We start from the raw sequence: 20,606 nt of genomic DNA, 5'->3' as shown, positions 1-20,606 counted from the left end.
TTGGTGCCTTTGTTACATATCTTTAGGCATCAGGGACAAACATTCTTCTTCTCCCAGGCCTTTGGCTAATTAAACAATGGGGTGTGTGTGTTATTGTTTTTGTTTATTACTGTGGTGTGTATTTTTGTGCTTTTATATTGTAAACTGCCCTGAGATCCTCAGATGAAGGGCGGAATATAAATTAAATAAATAAATAAATACAGAATTAAAAAATACCCCCAATACTCTCCAACCTTATCTGTTTAGTACTCCCTCTTCTTACACTTGTGGGGAACTATTACGAGGATCAGCTACATACCTGAGTGGGGGCAGATGCATCTGGACTGTGGAGCACCTGGATGAAACTCAGGTATATAAAGTAGGCACTAAATGGCTCCTTAAACAAAGGTTGCAGTCACCAAAACAGGATGTCTATTTGCCATTTTGGGGCAAGACGGCTCTAAAGTCTTATTTTCCAAATGATGGACTGACTGTGATTGATTCTCAGTTAAACATCTGGCTAGCTGAGATGACAACCTTGAGCTAGGCTAAAAACGTTGAGAAGAAGTTCTTCTCAAAACAGAAAAGTCCCTTGATCCAGGGACAGTCCACATACTGTATATATTGGCCTATTCCTCCTTCTTTTTCTTAATGGTGACTGCTCCTGCTCAGGCTGCACAGAAAAAGCCTTTTGGTTCCTGAAATTCATTCTGATTGTGTAGATAAAATATAACTAATAGAATTCTATAGGATGTGGTGTTAGTGTGTGAAAACAGTCAAGATCCGATGGTCCCCATACATGCACCTCCAGATGGTGCCAGCCTGTTGCCTAGGCATCTTCACTTGGCTGGGAGTGGTTGACAGCCAGGTGCAAAAAGCGCCTGGCTACTGGTTGATTTCAAACACTGATATTGGCCACTAAACGCCAGTTTGTGGCAACCCTTGCTCTATACTCTTCTGTATACAAAGGACAGAATGTTCTGAAGGTGTTTGAACTCACAGCTGATCTCTCACAGCCTGATCTGCGATATCAAACATTGTGAAAACATTCTAAAGTATTACCACATTTTTCCATATATAAGATGCCCCCTATTTTTTTGAACCCTAAATTAAGAAATCAATATTTTAAACATCAAGCAGAACAACTTTGATATTTTATTAAATATTCAAAGCACCAGCACCGGTGTAACAACTCCTGCTGGTTCCTGGGGGTGGTGGGGGTGCTCATCTGTGGGGAGCAGCACAGCCTGCCCACCAACACCTGAGATCGCCCAAAGTTGTTGTGTTTTTTTGGGGGAGATCAGCCAAGCCAAGCACCTGGGAAGGTCAGTGGCAGCTTCTGGCAGCTTCTTCATGGCAGCTGCAGGAAGGTACCATAAGTAGTGGGGTTTTTTTAACCCCTGTGCATTTACCATCTGTGTATAAGACAACCCCCAAATTTTGTCTAAACCTTTTTAGCAAAAAGCATTGTCTTCTACAGGAAAAAATATGGTATTTTCTTTTGTTTCAAGTAAATGGTTATGGGCTGTATACACACCATACATTTAAAGCACATTGCACACTTCAAAGAATTATGGAAACTGTAGTTTACCCCCCAGCGAGCTACAATTCGCAGCACTGTTAACAAATTACAGCTCCCAGGATTCTTGGGAGTGGGGAAATGTGTTTTATTTTTTTTTTTATAATAATTTTTATTACATTTTTCCAAATTACAGAAAAGACAGAAAAAGAAAAACAGAGTAGAAAAAAAGAAGAGAAAAAAGAACAAAAAGTCACATCCATTTCCACAGCTTATTTCAAATTTCCATTGGACTTCCCCGCATCTCCCGCATAATGCATTCTTGATAATAAAATCATCAGCAAATTATACCCTTATTTCGTGTATTTCTTTATATTTTCAGTTGCAATTTAAGTTTAAATCTCTTATTCTCCATTTACTCTAAAAATATAACCTGATATCATTTTTACCCATTTAAACTTTGATTCTTTCACAAATGTTAACAATTTCATGAATAATTAAATTTCATTGCTGGGGCTAACGTTCTAAATCATACGACGTCTTATATTTCATATAACTTATAATGCTTTTGCAGATAGTCTTTAAATTTTTTCCAGTCCTCCTCCATTGCCTCTTCTCCCAGGTCTCGGATTCTTGCAGTCATCTCAGCCAATTCCATGTAGTTCATCAGTTGCGTCTGCCACTCCTCCAGTGTGGGCAAATCTTGAGTCTTCCAATGCTTGGCGATTAAAATTCTTGCTGCAGTTGTAGCATACATAAAGAAAGTTCTATCCTTTTTTAACACCTTCTGGCCGACAATGCCCAGAAGGAAGGCCTCTGGTTTCTTGGGAAAGGTGTACTTAAACACCTTCTTTAACTCGTTATAGATCATTTCCCAAAAGGCCTTCAATCTTGGACAAGTCCACCAGAGGTGAAAGAATGTCCCTTCAGCCTCCTTACATTTCCAACATTTATTATCAGACAAATGGTATATCTTAGCGAGCTTGACTGGGGTCATGTACCACCTGTATACCATTTTCATAATGTTTTCTTTCAAGGCATTACATGCCGTAAATTTCATACCGGTGGTCCATAACTTTTCCCAGTCTTCAGACATAATATTGTAACCAATGTCTTGAGCCCATTTTATCATGGCTGATTTAACTGTTTCATCCTGAGTGTTCCATTTAAGCAGCAAGTTGTACATTCTCGATATTACCTTGGTCTTTGGTTCTAACAACTCTGTCTCAAGTTTCGATTTTTCCACCTGGAATCCTATTTTTTTATCTAGCTTAAAAACCTCATTAATTTGGGCATAATGTAGCCAATTTTGCACCTTATCCTTTAATTTTTCAAAGCTCTGCAACCTCCAATTACCTCCAATGTTTTCTATTATTTCCCAATATTTCGGCCAATATGCCTCCATATTGGATGTTTTCCGAGCTTTGGCCTCTATTGGTGAAATCCACCTCGGAGTTTTGCTTTCCAATAAGTCTTTGTATTTTTTCCAGACCATAAATATTGCTTTTCTGACAATATGGTTTTTAAACATTCCATGTGTTTTCCCCTTGTCATACCACAAATACGCATGCCAACCTAACGAATTGTTAAAGCCTTCCAGATCTAGGACATCAGTGTTTTCCAATAAAATCCAATCTTTCATCCAGCAGAAGGCCGCAGCTTCATAATATAACCTTAAGTCCGGCAAAACCTTAAGTCCGGGGAAATGTGTTTTAAATGGCTGGTGTGCATGCAGCCAGGATGGCCAGTTTAATTTCATAGAGACTTTAGCTATGTGCAGTCAAGACAGTGATCCTTTCTCATGCTAATAAGAATGTATCACACAAGAGTGTTACTATTTTCAACTGCAAAATGCTGGAAAGCCTGGGCATCCCAAGTATTCTCAAGAAACAGACAACAATGCCGAAAGCACTGTTGTCATGCAGCAAAATTTGTTCTGAACTGCTGTACACCTGTGTTATAGACATTTCAAAGAGTTAACACCTGTGGTGATGGAGGAGGCCTTCGCCCCAGGCCCGGATCCCACTCCTGTGAGATGAAAGAGCCCCAGGGTAGCACTGCAGTCATTCTCTCTTCCTTTGCTTAGCCTTGGACTCAGGGTGGGAGGGCTTTGTGAAATATTAAAAATGTCAGAGACCCAGGCAGCCAGCAGGAACCACAACTCAGGGTCTGTTGTCAGATCCCCTCCACAGCTGGCCATGAAAGAGACCGGCCAGCAGATCACAGCCACCCTGAGTCCCTCTGACTAGGTGTGACTACCTTCCAAAAGCCAGGGATTCAGATTCCACTGACACTGCCTCCCAATCTGCTCCTTCTCCCTCGACCCAGGGGTGAAACAAGGCTTTATTTCACCCGGGTCAAAAACCCAGTTTGGCATCACCAGCACACAAATACACACAGGCTGGACGCCTCATTGGTGCGTCACCCGGGGCTACAGCTCTGCTCTGACCACTCATTGTCATCCCACCACCAATCCTCTAACTCTGAGCCCTCTTCCCCGGGGGTTCCCGACTGGTGCCTCCCACCGCTCCTCTGGGGAAAGGGTTAAACCTGCACCTCCCCCCTCACTCAAATAAATCAGAACGAATGCTGAATAAACAGCCAACACCAGGAGCTTCCAGACAACCTAGTTACTGAGCAATTCATCCTGATTTGTTGGCAGGGAGATTAGACAACATTGGCTATTTAATATGCATGTTTGTTTGTTTGTTTGTTTGTTTGTTTGTTTGTAGGGATATTAGATGCTGTTGCATTCCAGTGCATTTTTCAACCTTTGGAGAATGTGGGCTTGTGAGAGGCTTCCCAGCTGCTTTGTGATTGAATCCCATCAAAATATAGTGACAGTCAGGAAGTGGCCGTCATGTAACCTCTCCACAAACTTTGTGCAAACATATCAAGATGAACACTTAATAAACAAGTTGTCCAGAAGTGACCCTCTGCCCACAGGCAGAAAACAAGGGCCAGTCTTTTCTCCTTAGATTAGAAAACAAAATGCCATAAACCTTGATGGTGCTACATAATAAAGCTGCAATTCTAAATGCATTTGCTAAGGCCTAGGCTCTCCTGAACACAGTGGGACTTGTTTGGGTAAGCATGCAGGGGAACTGTGCCCAAAGTATTTTGGGGGTGATTGTAATAAAGAGAGTCTATAAAGATCAAGGAGAGAGTTGCTGTTTGATGGACAAGATCGTATAGATGCCTGTGAAGTTTGAGGCCAAGAAGGGATCTACTGACATTTTCCTGTCTCTGATGCTATTGCTACTCTCCCCCTGAACATTCAACTTGGATTTTGTAGTGCTGCAGGCAGATCTGAGTCACCATCACTCCCCACCCTCCAATCAAATTGTTTGCTCCCTCTCACACATTGAGAAACTCCAAGTACAGGATGGGGAGTTCCCCCTGGTGAAAAAGGATGACTTTTTTCAGTCACACTTGATGCCTAGAGCAATTCTACCTTCAGCCCATATTATACTCCACTTGTGGCTGTGAACAGGGCTGGCCCTACTGTTAGGCAGAGTGAGGAAACTATCTCACACAGCTGATTTTGAAAGTCACAGCAGGACAGCACCATGTGACTTTTAAATTTATTATTATTATTATTTAATTTGCTCCCAGGGAGAGGCGCTCATAAGATGCTGAGCCTCAGCTGCCAACAGCAATCGACCAGCCGAGGTATAAGGCACTTTGACTTGGGTTGCGTTTGCAGCAAAATGTCCGGAGCTGGTCCTGGCAGTGAGGCCTCTAACACAGAGTGGCTGAGCTGGGATGACACTTAACCACTTGGCCTTTGGGTCTCTTTTGACTTTGTTGTTCTGTTTAATCTGGAGGATTTTGTGTGTGCGCACACACAGTACTTCGATTTACAACATGCAAAGTTTCCAAAGCACTGCACACACATTATTATCAGGAATTCTTAAACTAGCACCCTATGATGTAGGACGGTATAGCACCTCTTCTAAATGAGACTGAAGCCTCGTTTATAAAAACACCAATCAGAGGTGACATGCAATGCCCACAAACAGTTCCCTGAACTGGACCCCTGCTTGCTCCCTGAAATCCAGCCTCAAGGGGTGGGAAAGTGACTTTGACTGGAGAAGCAGTTTGGGGAAGGAAGGAAAGAAGTGTTGTGGGGTGTGTGTGTGTGTGTGTGTGTGTTTAACCCTTTCCCCTCAGGCCATTGTGGAAACAGCACCCTGGGTGTGTGTGGATTTTGGTCAGAAAAACAATGCAGTGGCCAGAGGTGTGTCGGGGGGCACTTCTAGAAGACCTGCTTGTTGAGTGTTCAGCCTGATTTGTCTGCAGGGAGATTAGATGGTGCTGACTATTTACTGACTGTTCATTCTGATTGGTTTGTGGGGAGGCAGGAAGACAGATGCATCAAGGCAAGTGATGTCCCACACTTCCCAGTGCATTTCCCCACCACTTTCCTCATGCAGGAAGCCTGATATTTTTTGCAGAAGTGGGTTTACTCAGCAAGTTTCCCCAATCAGCTGCAAATGCACATCCTGGGGGCTTATCCATACTCCCCTTTATCCCTCCCTGCTCTTTCCAGGCACAGCTTTAAAGCTCCATGTCTGAGCACCCCCCCTTTTTTTTGCCCCTGAGCTTTCCCCGTGAAAACCTGCTTTTTAAAACTGACACACAACAAATGGCAATTTGGGTTTTCTGCTGGAGAGCGTGGAGGAAATGTAAGTGTGGAGATGTCCTGAATTTGCCAGTGTGTGATTGAATCCCACCCCAAAATAGTGACAGGCCTAGAGACAGGACTCCTGTTATCAGTGATGGATGGATGGAAGATGAAATATCCGCAGGTGTGGCTGGCTGCCTGGGGTGGGGTGAGGGGAGCGACATCACCTAAATCTGGACCCATGAAATAAAAGCGCAGGAGCCCTGGAGACTTCCTTTGCATCCTCTCATGCAGACAACCTGCCAGCAACCATTGCACTTGGAATGCTCCCTGGGCTCACCTGTTTCTCTCCCCCCTTCCTCCTTCCCACAGCCTTGCTCAGACAGCTCCCGCTCCCTCCCCTGCTCCTCCTCAGTTGCAGGCACCTGCTGCCCTTCTCATTTGCCTGATTTCTCCTTCCCTTCTCCTCTCTGTGTGATGGGGAAAGGAGCCTTTAGCTCCCTGCAGCAGAGAGACAGTACCGGCTGCTGCTGCTGCCGCAACCTCAAGGACAATTCAAGGGGAAACCGGCAAAGGGAGAGAGGCAGGCAGGCGTCTGGACCAGTCTGCCATGAATCTTCTGGCAGTTTCCGAAGGTCTCCTCGTCAGGCACCATTGCCCTCAGAGGAAGGAGCATTACAGGGGGCTAAGAGGGGACTGCCTGAGCAGAGCAAGCCCCCACCGCCTCCCCACACACAGACAAAGGGAAGAGAGATGCAAACATGGGCATGCCAAGATTTGAGCCTATAGCAGATACTGGCCATTAACCATGGTCAGGGGCAGGTCTTTAAAAACAAACCACCCCCTAAACCCAGAGGTGTGAGGGCTGTCTTTGGTCACTCACTAGCTGCTAAATGAAATATATTCTGCATGTGTTCTGAGGCACTCTTTCTTTTCACACCCTTCACTGTGCTGAGGGGCAGACCAACAGGAAGATTAAGCACATGACTAAAGGTAAAGGTGAAGGGAACCCTGACAGTTAAGTCCAGCTGCAGACGAGTCTGGGGTTGTGGCACTCATCTCACTTTACAGGCCGAGGGAGCCACAGGCAGTTTTTCCGGGTCATGTGGCCAGCATGACTAAGCTGCTTCTGGCACAACGGAACACTGAACCCAGAGCAGCGTACGGAAACGCCGTTTAACTTCCCGCTAGAGCAGTCCCTATTTATCTACTTGCACTTTTTGGCGTGCTTTTGAACTGCTAGGTTGGCAGGAGCTGGGACTGAGCAACGGGAGCGCACCCAGTCACGGGGATTCGAACCGCTGACCTTCTGATCGGCAAGTCCAAGAGGTTCAGCGCCATCCGCATCCCCAAGCACATGATTAGGGCATCAGTAAAGCAGAGGCACAAAAACCCCACCTAATTTCTAGGTTTTTTGTGGGGGGTGGATCTAAGTAGCCACCTGGAAAACCTAGAAAGAGTCTATTTCCATTTCAGCATACCTGTAAATTTGGTGTCATTCTGAGAACTGTGCCCTGCAGCATCTTGCATTACCCATGTGGGCTCAGCTTCCACATTAGAAAGGTAATGTGAGGAATAACCTGTGATCTTTTTTCCTTTTTCTTTTAAGGGAGGGGGGTGGCAGCCCAAGAGGGGGTATTCTCTGCAGCAGCCCCTAAATTGTGGAACTCCCTCAGTAAAGAGCTGCACCTGGCACCACCAAGATGCGGTTTGGGATGCATGCTGAAGATGCAATTCTTCACCCTGGCCTTTAACTCCCCATTCTTTATTTCTGATTGCAATTTGTTTTAAATGTTATGTTTTAAATTTTAACCTCCTCTGGGAACTCAGGACGAAGGGTGGGCAATAAATTAAAATAATAATGATAACACACATCCACACCCACCCTTACACTCATGCATTCATAAAGGTAAAGGTAAAGGTACCCCTGCCCGAACGGGCCAGTCTTGACAGACTCTGGGGTTTGTGCGCCCATCTCACATCTATTGGCCGGGGGCCAGCGCTGTCCGAAGACACTTCCGGGTCACGTGGCCAGCGTGACAACGCTGCTCTGGCGAGCCAGAGCCGCACACGGAACGCCGTTTACCTTCCCGCTGGTAAGCGGTACCTATTTATCTACTTGCCCCCGGGGGTGCTTTCGAACTGCTAGGTGGGCAGGCGCTGGGACCGAGCAGCGGGAGCGCACCCCGCCGCGGGGATTCGAACCGCTGACCTTTCGATCGGCAAGCCCTAGGCGTTGAGGCTTTAGCCCACAGCGCCACCCGCGTCCCTCCATGCATTCATACATAGCTGTTAATTCAGACATGCACTAACCTTCCCATTCACTCACCTGCTATCTTACTTACATCTGCTCAGAGTGATTTAAGTCACGACCCCACCCACTTAGCTTTAACACTGCAGCTGGGCCATGTCTCCTCTGACTATTCTCTTCTTCCACCTTTCAGTGACCCGGGTTTTATGAAAATCTTCAACCCAGACAGAAATAGCCAGTGAATGAGTCACAAATGCCAAAGGTCCTAATAGTGTTAGAGCTGCCTATGTTGAGTCCGTCTAGTCTAGTGCTCTATCTAGCAACTGGATGCATCTTGGAGAGTGTTCAAATGGGTTGTAGTGGGGAGAAAGGGGGCTTTTAATGAAATTGTGAATTATGTGAATTATTTCCCCCCATTGTTAGCCAAATCATGCTCCTTAATCTTCTCAGACAGGAGCCAAGTGGTTGTCTGAAAAGGTAGGGCACTGGCCTCTATTTCCCCTTTCTCTCTCTCCCCCCCCCCAAATAATTTGAACACTGCTCTGGAAAACTCACAAATGAAGAAGAGAGTCAGGGGCAATTCTTTGTTGTTTCCCCCCAACATTTGGTAACTGGAGGTATAGTTCCTTTAGATATGGGAGACAGTATTTGGAATCACAGCAGAGACTGCAATGCCAAGATGGTGTAGGAGGGGAAAGCAGTGTGGGGGTCCTCAGGTATAAGAGCCTTCGCAACCTAAGCGCCAATTCTGCAGATCAGAAATGGTAGCTAAATCTTCCCTTCTGCCTCTGGAACCACACCCATTGACCAACCCACATGGTCGCCCGTGTAAGTCACAGTGGTAAGGAGAGGGGAAGTTTGAATATGGGTCTGAAAACTTGTTGCAAAACAACTGGATGAGGTGGGATCAGGGAGGAATCAGTGTCTGCACTATCCTCAGGGAGCCCTGGCTAGTTCTTTGAGTGCCATGGTTTTACTGAAGCAAGCTCTGTGAGTGAAGTTTCTTTTCCACTTTCTCACCATAAACTTACTGTCAAGTCTTAGGAACATAGAATTCCATTTTATATGGAGTCAGGCCATTGGTCCATCTAGTCAGTATTGTCTACACTGGCTGGCAGGGGTTTCCCCTGGGGCCTTCTGAATGCACAGCAGATACTCTGCGCCTTCTCTCTTCCCTTGCCACGAAGTCAGAACTGAACAGATGATGAAGCAGGAGGGGATCCATTTCTGACACCAGAGCTTTTAAATGTCAATGCTGAATGGCACAGAGGATCAAAAAGGAAAGGCAGAGCTCACTTTCTCCCTTGGATGAACCGTGGCCTAGGCAAAAACACTGGTTTATGTAACCGTCAAAGGAGGATAGCAAGCTTTGGGTCAAGCTGCCCACAGGAGGGGTGAGCTACTTTCTTTTCATGGACTACCAAATCAAACCCAGTTGGCTATTAGCGCCTGTCTGTATTAACTTTTGATGGCCAAGCAGCCCAGTTCCCTTGCTGTGTCAAGGGAAGCAGAAGCTGGAAGCTAAAGGTGGCACAACTCCACTTCTATCCATTTATACTGGGAGTGAAACTGCACAAGCTTTGCTCAGCCTTTGCCTTCACTCCCTTAACACATCCTAAACACATTTACTAGGAAGAAAGTCCTGTCTGCTCAAAAGCTTAAGGGGGTACTGACTATTCTGCTGCCTGGGGACGGGTCCTAGCTTACCATGCAGAAGGTCCCAGGTTCAGTCCCTGACATCTCCAGGTAGGACTGGTTGATACTGAGCAAGGTGGACCAATGGTCTGACTCAGAGTAAGACTTTCTATGCTGCGTTGTTTTCATGGCTCAGCTGATTCATCCTCGCCTCATCCTTGTGTCCATAGACCAAACCTCAGATTGCGTTCAACTGGACTTATTTCCAAGCGTTTGCAGAGCACGACTAATGCTTGCATTTTAGCAGTACCTTGGCCCTGACCCTATTATCTCTGAAGGAAACAACACTTCCAAAGTCTGAATTGGAAGTCTGCAAAACACGAATCAATTTTCAGCGTTTATGCCTCCAGCAATCCATCAGCCAATTTTGCTTCTGAGTCGCAAACGCAGCAGCAGAATTGACTAAACAGATGAACATCAGTTAGATTATAAATAACAATAACAATAATAGTAATAATCATGCAAAAGTGATTCACTATACTTAAAACTAGAAATTGCCATGAAGATATGCCTGTCAGTCTAAGACTAAAACAGACTGTAATAAACAGCTGGTCTTGTTCCACAACTGAGAAGTAGCTGCATCTCAGCCTCATAAGAAGAGGGATCAGACCAAAGGAGCCAATTGCATGTCTATGGGAAGCTCAGGCACATGAGGCCAGTAGCCTTCTCCTGCTGCTGGTATTCATGAGGCAGACTGCCCCTGCGGTAATATAAAGCCATCATGGCAAAGAACCACAGAGGGCCTTGTCTTCCAAGTATCTGTCTAATTTCATTCCACATCTCAGAACATTTCGTTGTTTTAACTATGGTGCAGAAGTCCTCTTTGCCTGCTCTAAATTTCTCATGGTTCAGCTTCATTGGGTGACCCGCGGATCAAGTACTGTGAGAGATGGAGAAAAAACTTCTCTCAATCCACTTCCCCCATGCCATGCATGCTTTTTGCACTCCAAGGTGCAAGAGAACCTCATTCCATGCACATAGCATAGTTTAATCCTGCCTGTTTTGGGGATTCCAAGTCCCACCAGCCCCAGCCAGCAGGGACAAATGCCAGGGGGACAGGAAGTTGCATTCCAACAACATCCAATGTCCCTCACCTTTAGACTATGGCGCTCTAGGAGCCAGGATCATTGGCCCCTATTAATTCTGGGATAAAAATAAGATTTGATGGTGATAATAAAAGTAATATCATCAACAACAACACCGTTGTTATTAATAAATTAACTAAATTTATATCCTTCTCTTCCACCCAAAGGAGCCCAGAGTGGCAAACACAAAAGGATCAAAAATAAAATAAAAGCACATTTAACACATTTCAAAACATGTAAAATTAGGTTGAGATGGGACAGACTGGACCATTCCATTCCTCTAATGAAAGTATGATAATGAGAAAGCAGCAAGTGGAGTTTTAAAAAGACACTGGAGGCAAATATCATCACTTGCTTGTTTGTCGCAGAGCTGCCACTAAAGGGTCAGAAGAAGGAGCATGTTAAAAAGCTGGCAGCCTCAAAAATTGGCAAGTTTAAGAGCCAGTGCTCCTGGGTCCTGTTCTCACAGAACAGGACAATCTGGAGGCTCTGAGCTTGTGTCCCCAGCTCTACAGATTGGGGGCAATTCGGGTGGTGAGATACAGGTTTCTTAACAAATAAGAGAACAGACACTTTGTGTTCTGGGGTTTAAGTTTAAACTGCATGAGTCACAAAGCAAAGAAAGCTAAATGTGGGTAGTCCAATAACTGTAGTTTATCCCTACAAACCCCCATCACCCTTCACAAACTACAGTTCCCAGGATTCGGAGAAATCATGCACTTTAAAGGCATGGGGTGTGTGCAGCCTAAATAAAAGGGCTAAAAGCAATAAATAAAACAAAACTACAAAGCCCAAAATTCAAGGAAGTGGCCTGCTGAAACATTCCAAATTGGGCTAGAAGTTTTCAAGCTCTCACTGTAGCTGCGGCTTTGGACTGGTGTGTAAGGGTTGTGTGAACACATGTCATAAATGTGAGAGCTAGTAAAAAAGAAGAAGCAGAGACATCACCTTGCCGACAAAGGTCCGTATAGTTAAAGCTATGGTTTTCCCAGTAGTGATGTATGGAAGTGAGAGCTGGACCATAAAGAAAGCTGATCACCGAAGAACTAATGCTTTTGAATTATGGTGCCGGAGGAGACTCTTGAGAGTCCCATGGACTGCAAGAAGATCAAACCTATCCATTCTGAAGGAAATCATCCCTGAGTGCTCACTGGAAGGACAGATCGTGAAGCTGAGGCTCCAATACTTTGGCCCCCTCATGAGAAGAGGAGACTCCCTGGAAAAGACCCTGATGTTGGGAAAGATGGAGGGCACAAGGAGAAGGGGACGAGAGAGGATGAGATGGTTGGACAGTGTTCTCAAAGCTACCAGCATCAGTTCGACCAAAGTGTGGGAGGCAGTGGAAGACAGGAGTGCCTAGCGTGCTCTGGTCCAGGGGGTCACGAAGAGTCGGACACGACTAAATGACTAAACAACAACAACAACAACAGTAATGCTTCTGAATACCAGTTCCTGGAAACCACAGAAAGGCTGAGGACTCTTGTGCTTGGGTCCTGCTTGCCAGATCCCCACACAAATCTGGTTGGCCAGTGAGAACAGGATCCTGGATTCGATTCCCTGAGCCAGCAGACTCTCTCCTTCTGTTCTTAAGCATAGGAGACTGTGGGGACTGCCTGCCTATTCTGCCCACCCAGCCCTACCCAAAGCCTGGTACCTTCAGTGGGGGAGGTCTTGAGTCTCCTGCAGAGCCCATTGACATCGGTGTAGGTCTCCTGGACTTTCTGGATTGCCTCGGCGCCACGCAGCTCCATGAGGGAGCGCAACTCCGCCAGGGTGCAGCCAAAGCCGCCCGCATGGTTCAACTCTCGCCGTTGGCTTTTGGGGTAGAAATCCACTGAGCTGTTGGCCATGTCTCCCATGGTGGAGGTGAAGCTGCAGCTGAGCTGAGCTATGCTGGGCAAAGGTGTGGGGAAAGGGGGCAGGGGGTGAAGAGTTGCCTTGGGCTAGGTCAGCCTGGTAGACAGAAGGAGAAACCTGTGGGGATGGAACAGGAAAAGCCGTTCATTGGAAGGAAAGGAAGTAATTCCAGGAAATAACTTTGATTCCCCTCCCCATGCCCTGCATAGTAACCTGCTCAGCTTCCCTGCTTACCTGCTCAGTCACAGTGGTGTCCTCTGTTCATCCTACAGAGCCCCAGATGGAGGGGCCACAAAGTGTTATAGAGCCCAGCCAGGGGACCAAGCCATGGAAGAGGCGGAGGAGAAGTCCTTGTCAGAGTGTGGCACCACAGGTCTCCCCACTGCAGAAAGAGAACCTGTCAGAAAGGCAACGTGGGTGTTAGCAGAAAATTAAAAAGACAACCTTGCCACATACATACATCTGCGCAAACATAACCTGGATGTTTCTCTCCCCCACCCCTGCAGCCCCTTTCATTTATTAATCCCTTGTTTCTTTGTTTGTTTGTTTCCAGTATGGCCCTCTACATCCCAAGGTGTAGAGTCCTGGGTTCGAATCTCCCCATGACCATGAAGCTCATTGGACCAGTCACAGTCTCTCAGCCTGAAGTACATCACAGAATTGTTGTGAGAATAAAATGGGGAGGAAGGGGACCGTGCACCTTGGAGGAAAGGTGGGATAAAAATGTGATAAGTAAATATACAAATAACAGTTTAATAAACAAAAGCTACTACTTTATAAAAGGAATGGCCATCTTTAATATTTTCTCCCATTTCCTGTAATACACCTGAGATACTTTCTCTCTCTCTCATGCACTGATCTTGCTAGGTCAATTCATCACCAGTGGTCAGTAGTTGACAGTAGGTCACATCCATGTTCATAACACCTTATATTCATTTGAGTCAATTCTGTGATATAATAATAATAATAATAATAATAATAATAATAATAATAATTTATTTATACCCGCCTATCTGGCTTCCAAAAAAATATTAAAATACTATAATACATCAAACATTAAAAGCTTCCCTAAACAGGGCTGCCTTCAGATGTCTTCTAAAAGTCTGGTAGTTGTTGTTCTCTTTGACATCTGGTGGGAGGGCGTTCCACAGGGAAGGCGCCACTACCAAGAAGGCCCTCTGCCTGGTTCCCTGTAACTTGGCTTCTCGCAGTGAGGGAACCGCCAGAAGGCCCTCGGTGCTGGACCTCAGTGTCCGGGTAGAACGATGGGGGTGGAGACGCTCCTTCAGATACTGTAACACACTTGCCTGCTATCTCTTGCTCTGCTTGGTAAAACACACACACAAACATTTTCTCCTTCTCTTTCCATTCATGATAAACCCATTCACTTGAGATTCACTTCATTCACTTCATGCATCTGACAAACTAACTGTGGCCTACAAGGTTTCTGCCAGAAAAAGTTAGTCTTTACAGTATTAAATAATACTATTACTTCTAAAAATATTACAAAACTCTTTGTTCTAAAACCTTTTCCTTGATACGCTATTTCTCTGCATGCAGAGTGTTTTTTGAGGGCACGCATAAACATGAACACACACCTGTAGCTGAAGTGATGTGCTCCAATGAAATTATCACTCAATTCAATGGAAATCCATTGAATGCGTGAACTTGCCCTCATTAGACCTCAAATGCAAACCAAACTGGTCCCAGAGAGTGTTCTTTCCCCATAAACAAGTGGGGACTACATGCTTATTCCTGATTCTGAGGGAGGATTCCTTTACATAGTGTTTAGAGCAGGATGGGGAACAACTGCTGGGGTTCAGGACACGACTTTGTCCCCAGCTCAGACAGCAAGCCTCATGGGGAGTCTGTAGGTTTGCATAAGTGTTGCCTGGGGCTGAGTAACAAAGGGACGTCTCCAGTCCGCCCCCCCCATGCTTTAAGAAGTTAAGCACAATATTAAACTTTAATTGTTACATATTGATTAAGGAATATACTGCATGAATGCTTGCTGAATGCATGTATGAATGCATATTTTAACAGCTGGGTAACTGACACTCCTAAATTAAAGCTTTGAGATACCAAACAATCGATGTACCCACCAGGCTATAAACAAGATGTACACTGTCTGGGGCCTCCCAATCCAATGCTGCTCGCAGGATGTGATAGCAAAATAAAATAAATCTGCATTTATTAATATATTTTACTTTATTTACTTCACCTCCAAGATCCTGAATGAGTATGGTGCAATAAGCTGTTGGAAAGGATGGAGAGCTGTCCAGGGTCCTGAAGCAGGCTCCTCAGCCCAAAGCTGTTCTTGGTGCTGATGCGGAGGAATTTAGACAATCTTTTAAGATGACTGTACTAGTATTCCCACAATGGAACTTCTGTGTGACTATTACTTATGTAAATATAGTAACATGTCACAGACAAGTAGTGAAATCGCAGCTTATCTCCTCCTGAAATTCCTCTGAAATATGGGGTGTTTTGGACATATATTGCTTGCCTATTAATACATTGGCTAACCTCTGCTTTAAGAATGTTCTCTTTGAAAAAGTTTTGAGAACCCAGATCTACAGCAAAGATCTATCTTTCTTTGTCTTAAACACTTAAATCACTTCAATTCTTGTATGTGCAGGGAGTTCCCACCCCCGCCCCAAGACAGCAACCAAATATGCTATTTCTCACCTGTAAGATACAGTGCAGGAAATGTTTACCCCTGAATCTGCTGACTCTATAAACTGTATCTCATCTGTCACTGTTCATAAACCTGGCATCTCCACTGGTTCTACCATTACCGCCTAGCCCTGTTTTCATGACCTTGTCTCATTTCATACTCTTGTCTCATTTTAGCAAGGAGAACCCCCTGAACTCAGCTATAATCTGTTAGAATGCTCTGCATGTGTTAATTTCTGTTCTGCAAGATCTGATGCATGAAGACGTTCCCTTTTGTAGGAGATGAGGAGTCAACAATGGCACTGTAACCATGCAAAATTATAAAATGCTCTGAAGACCATAAGACAAACCAATCCTTCCTAAAATGAATTGTGTTTGAGGGAAGCATGTTGCTGAATGTCTTGTGCCAAGTGATTCAGGTGTGTGTGTTTTCCCAGAAGAGACACGTTCCCATCCACCTGACCACCCCCCCCTGTCCCCACTAGAATCAACCTTATCTCTGCTCTTGTAATTGTAATCATCAGCCAAGAGTTAAGTAATTGGGTGTTGTGTTATGCACACTCAACAGGGCTTTGGGCTTGGGATTGTTGAACAAGCATTGCCATCAGCAGAATGCCACAAAGCAAACTGCTTAAAAACCGAAGGGAATTGCAAAAGCAGCTTGTGACATTGGATAGGGGGGAATTACCACTGTTCAAGGTGGGGGGAAGTGAAAACCCCCACATGGTATGCCCAAACACTCAAATTTACAAAAATATATAGCAATTACTTCTATCCAATACGTAAGCTGGGGTAAACCTAATCCCTTCCTATTTCCCCAAAAATTGTGGGAACTGAGCTGTCTTCACATACTCAACCAGGCATGTGCGAGCCTGGTGTGCAATGTGTGCAAACACCAGGAGCCACTTGGGCAAAGCCAGTCGTATGGGTTGACTGCAATGTCTGAAGGAGGCCTAATTCAAGGGGCAGATTCCAAAGCCATGGCCAGGGCTGTAGGAACACTGCTATTCTGCGTAATGAGAGGAACTGTGCAGAGCTGGCTATTGGATACCAATTGGAGCGGCTGATAGAGTCAGTGGGTGGCGCTTCAGTATCCTTTGCATATCTCTTTGTTCCTTCCCAGTAGCAGCCAGTGTGGTGGGGAGGGGCAACTCTCCTGCCACCAGCATTGTCGCAGTTCACATGGGCAGGGCTGGGGCGGGGTGGTGGGGAGGTCGCAGCTGTGTGGGTGCACTGACAGGGGTGCTGGTTTGGCTCTGCCGGTGCATCTGCACAGCCCAGACCTCACCACAATGCTGCTCCACCAGAGCCCCGTTCAGCGAAGCTGCACCGATGCTGGTGATGGGATGGCTGTTCTGTAGTCCTCTCCCACCACACAGGTTGCTCTCACTCTTCCCCGTCTCTTCCAGAAGTAGATATACCAATGACACAAAATAAAAGAAACCATGTAAAGGTGCTTAATTTACACAGATTGCAGATATCAGCTTTTCTCAGCACAGAACTGGGGTTACCTGGATGCAGAATTTTGCTTATTTTAGCACACACAGCCCTGGTCATGCTTGCACTTGGATCTCCTCCCTTCTCTTGCTTCTGGTTGGCGGAGTTGACTGAATGGGAATTCGAATCTTTAAACAAAGTCCTTTGCAGCTGCCTAGTAACTGGATGACATGCTCCTTAACCACTTCCAGATCAGCCCCAAATGGGTGGGAGTGCATCCTGCCGTTGCTAAGAAACCATACAAGGCTTCTCCCCTAGTGTTGCAGTTTCTGCCAGAGATAGAAAAACAGCAATTGCTCATTGGCATGTATGCAGATCTCCTCATACCCTAGTAATGAGCCAAGGCTCAGTAACTACTCAACCAGGTATCAAAATATGCTTAAATTGGGAGCCTCTAGACCTGCACTGGACTACAATTCCCATAATCCCTGACCATTGGCCATGCTGGCTAGGGATGATGGGAGTTGGAGTCCAACAACATCTGGAGGACCACAGATTTACCATCCCAACAAAAAGCATACGCAGTGATCAGTTTTTAATGAATTTAGCATAAAGTCATCTACCTTACCATTACACGTACATCATTTTGTTAATTGCTTTCTATTTGTTATTGCTCAGGTTTTTTAAGAACCCAATTATATTATAAGGTGCATATTTCTTTTCTGAGAGTGGGTGATACACATTTCAGCTGCTGAGCTCCCAAAATACTACCAATAGATATAAAGGGATTAAATAGCTGGACATTTCTGTAATAATACCTAAGAAATTCTTTCAATAATACATCTTTAATACTGCAAACAAATACTAATGAAACAGTCTTTTCCTTCATTACAACCTCAAAAGCTATGTAGCAATTTCTAGCATATTTTATTGATCTTATATGGGCTCAACTACCATTGATAATGGATTGCAAAGACACCTTTTTAAAAGCCTAAACAACTGATAAGGAACAATATTCCAGATGGTAGCCTTCCAAGGTGGTTTAGAGAACAGGGTGCTGAATTTAGTACTGGGGGAAATTGTTTCCAAATCTTAACCAGGAATCTCACTCAGTGACTTGGGATCAGTCATTATCCTCTCCATCTACCCTGCCCTGAAGGATTGTTAAGAGCATCAGAGCCAGCCAAACACATTTTTCTACCTGGGGAAGAACAGCAAACAGTACCTACTCCCCAAGTCCAGGTGTATAGGATCCTAGACTGGCCGAGCTATTTTGGCACTCATGGCAGAAAGTCCCATAAGCGCCATTCATTCCATGGGAGTAAAGATAAAGCAATAAATGAAAAAGTAACATTGGCTAGTTTTTCATGGCACCCAGACTCTGCTGCCTAAGACAGCTGCTGAACTCTGCCAAACAGTAGGGAATAAAATGGAGAAAATCGCGATCCAGCTGCCCTGAACTCCTTGGAGGAACAGATAAAAATGTGGTGAATGAATAAACAACACTAGTATTCCATGTTCCCTGTTCCTAAAGTAGGGAAACTTATGTAACTAAGAAGAGAATTGAGGAGAGCTTTCCCACTTTTGTGGCTATCTTTCAGTCCCTAATGAAGGCTGGGCCATAAGTGCCTAAAATAAAATAAATCAGTATCAACTGAAGGTGTGAATGGACTAGTAACTTTTTGCAAACCTATTTACAAGGCTGAGCTAAATAAAGAATGTGCAGTAGGCAGCTGGAGGCAATGAGGGATACAGGGAATGTGGACTTTTAAGGCCTGCAGCTCATGCCTGAATCTGTTACAAGGACAAACATTAAATCCTAAAGTGCCCCCTAAAGGTACAGTATATAGAGATGCCCTCTCACTTCTGTTCATTGAGTGCCCAGCTGCTTCTGGATTCAGTCCCATCATATAATACTGTATTCACAAAGCATCCTCTTGAAAACAGCCACACCTGAATAATTCTGAATTTTTAGCATCCATTTACAAACAACTAAATTTTTGCTGCTGCACTAGTACCAGGAAATCCTGAATTCCTGGACATGTGTAACTTGAATACAGAGCTAACTCATGCTCTGGCAATTTATGCACACACCTGCCCCCACATTACTTGCTCTTTGAAAATGGCCTTGAAACTTCAACAGGTGCAGTAGTAGTAGTAATAATAATAATAATAATAATAATAATAATAATAATAATAATAATATATTTATACCCTGCCCTTCCTGGTTCAAAAACTGGGCTCAGGGCGGCTAACAACAAATTTAAAACACTTAATTGTAAAATCACCATAAAATACAGTATAAAACATGAATAACAATAAAATTCAAAGTTCAGAAATTAATTTAGGGGAAATCCATCTAATAAGCATTAGATAATCACTAGGGCTAGCTGGCTGAATTAGTCCTACTTGGGCCAGCGAGGAGGCCAGGGGAGAATTAGCTGTGGGGTCTCAGAGTGGGTAATCTTCATAAAAGGGGAGGGGGAGGGAAGAGAAGGGAAATAAAAGATCAGGCTGAATTCAAATTAAAGGCCAGGCGGAATAGCATTGTATTACAGGCCCTGCGGAAGGAGGTTAAATCCTGAAGGGCCCTAGTCTCATGGGACAGAGCATTCTGGAATCATTCTGGAATACTTGTACTGGTTACCTATACGCTTCTAGGCCAAATTCAAGGTGTTAGTGATGACTTATAAAGCCCTGAATGACTTGGGACCTGGGTAGCGAAAGGAGCACCCCTCCCAGAACTAGACTTCCCCTGTTTAAGATCTTTATACTGTGGTGTGGGAAGGGGCCTTCTCTGTGGTGATGCCCTGTTTATGTCACGCACTGAGGGACAGTTGTTGCTGACTCTGCCTTTGTTTGTTCTAACTTAAGATGTAGCTGTATACCAAGGCTTTAAAAAGACAGGATTACGGCAGAAGGAAGGAAATATTCTGCACAGCAAGGATGGGGAACCTTTGGCTCTCCAGATGTTGCAGGACTACAATTCCCATAATCCCCACTGGCTGAGGCTGATGGGAGTTTGAGTCCAGCAGCATCCCAAAGGCCACAGAATCCCCACTCCTATCCAACAGTCTTAAAGGCAATAAGTGCTGTTATTATTAATATTTTATCTGCTCTGCCATTCTGGGTAGTGGATTGTTGTTGGTATTAAACCTGTGCGGTTTTTTAAAAATTGGAACTGGCGGAAATGACTGGCAGAATCCGAGACCAGGGAGAAGAGTCGGTGGAAGAAGACTGGAAGAAATTTAAAGACTATTTACAGAAATACTGCAAAATTAATGAATGTTAGATTGATGTTGGAATGAAGTTAAGTGGTTTTAGCAGCAATGTTACAAAGGAGTATGTAAAAATGGATTGTTAATAGGTGAGAATCTAAAGTTATAATATATTAAGATAAAGGATTAAGATAAAAACAAAGAGGGAAAGGATTTGCTGAATTAACTAACTGAACTGGAATACAAAAAAGGGAGGTGTGAG

General features: G+C 44.7%; 1 protein-coding gene across 8 annotated transcripts in view; it reads right to left on the bottom strand.

The window, feature by feature from the left end:
- ATP2B3 (ATPase plasma membrane Ca2+ transporting 3) overlaps positions 1 to 20,606 on the bottom strand; it is a 120,583-nt gene that overhangs the window by 63,229 nt on the left and 36,748 nt on the right. For 7 of the 8 annotated variants that reach the window (XM_082205714.1, XM_082205711.1, XM_082205712.1 and 4 more), the window contains exons 2-3: positions 13,248 to 13,410; positions 12,811 to 13,130 (exon numbers count right to left, since the gene is read on the bottom strand). In XM_082205714.1, coding sequence (XP_082061840.1) covers positions 12,811 to 13,015 — 205 coding nt within the window. In that variant the 5' untranslated portion in view covers positions 13,016 to 13,130; positions 13,248 to 13,410. Of the gene's footprint in view, positions 1 to 12,810; positions 13,131 to 13,247; positions 13,411 to 17,200; positions 17,456 to 20,606 lie in introns of all 8 variants that reach the window. The other variant, XM_082205708.1, reaches the window with a different exon arrangement.

The sequence above is a fragment of the Podarcis vaucheri genome, assembly GCF_965113315.1.
Source record: "Podarcis vaucheri genome assembly, chromosome: 17".
Lineage (NCBI taxonomy): Eukaryota > Metazoa > Chordata > Lepidosauria > Squamata > Lacertidae > Podarcis > Podarcis vaucheri.
Note: the sequence above shows the minus strand (reverse complement) of the source record. Positions and strands in the feature narration are given on the sequence as shown.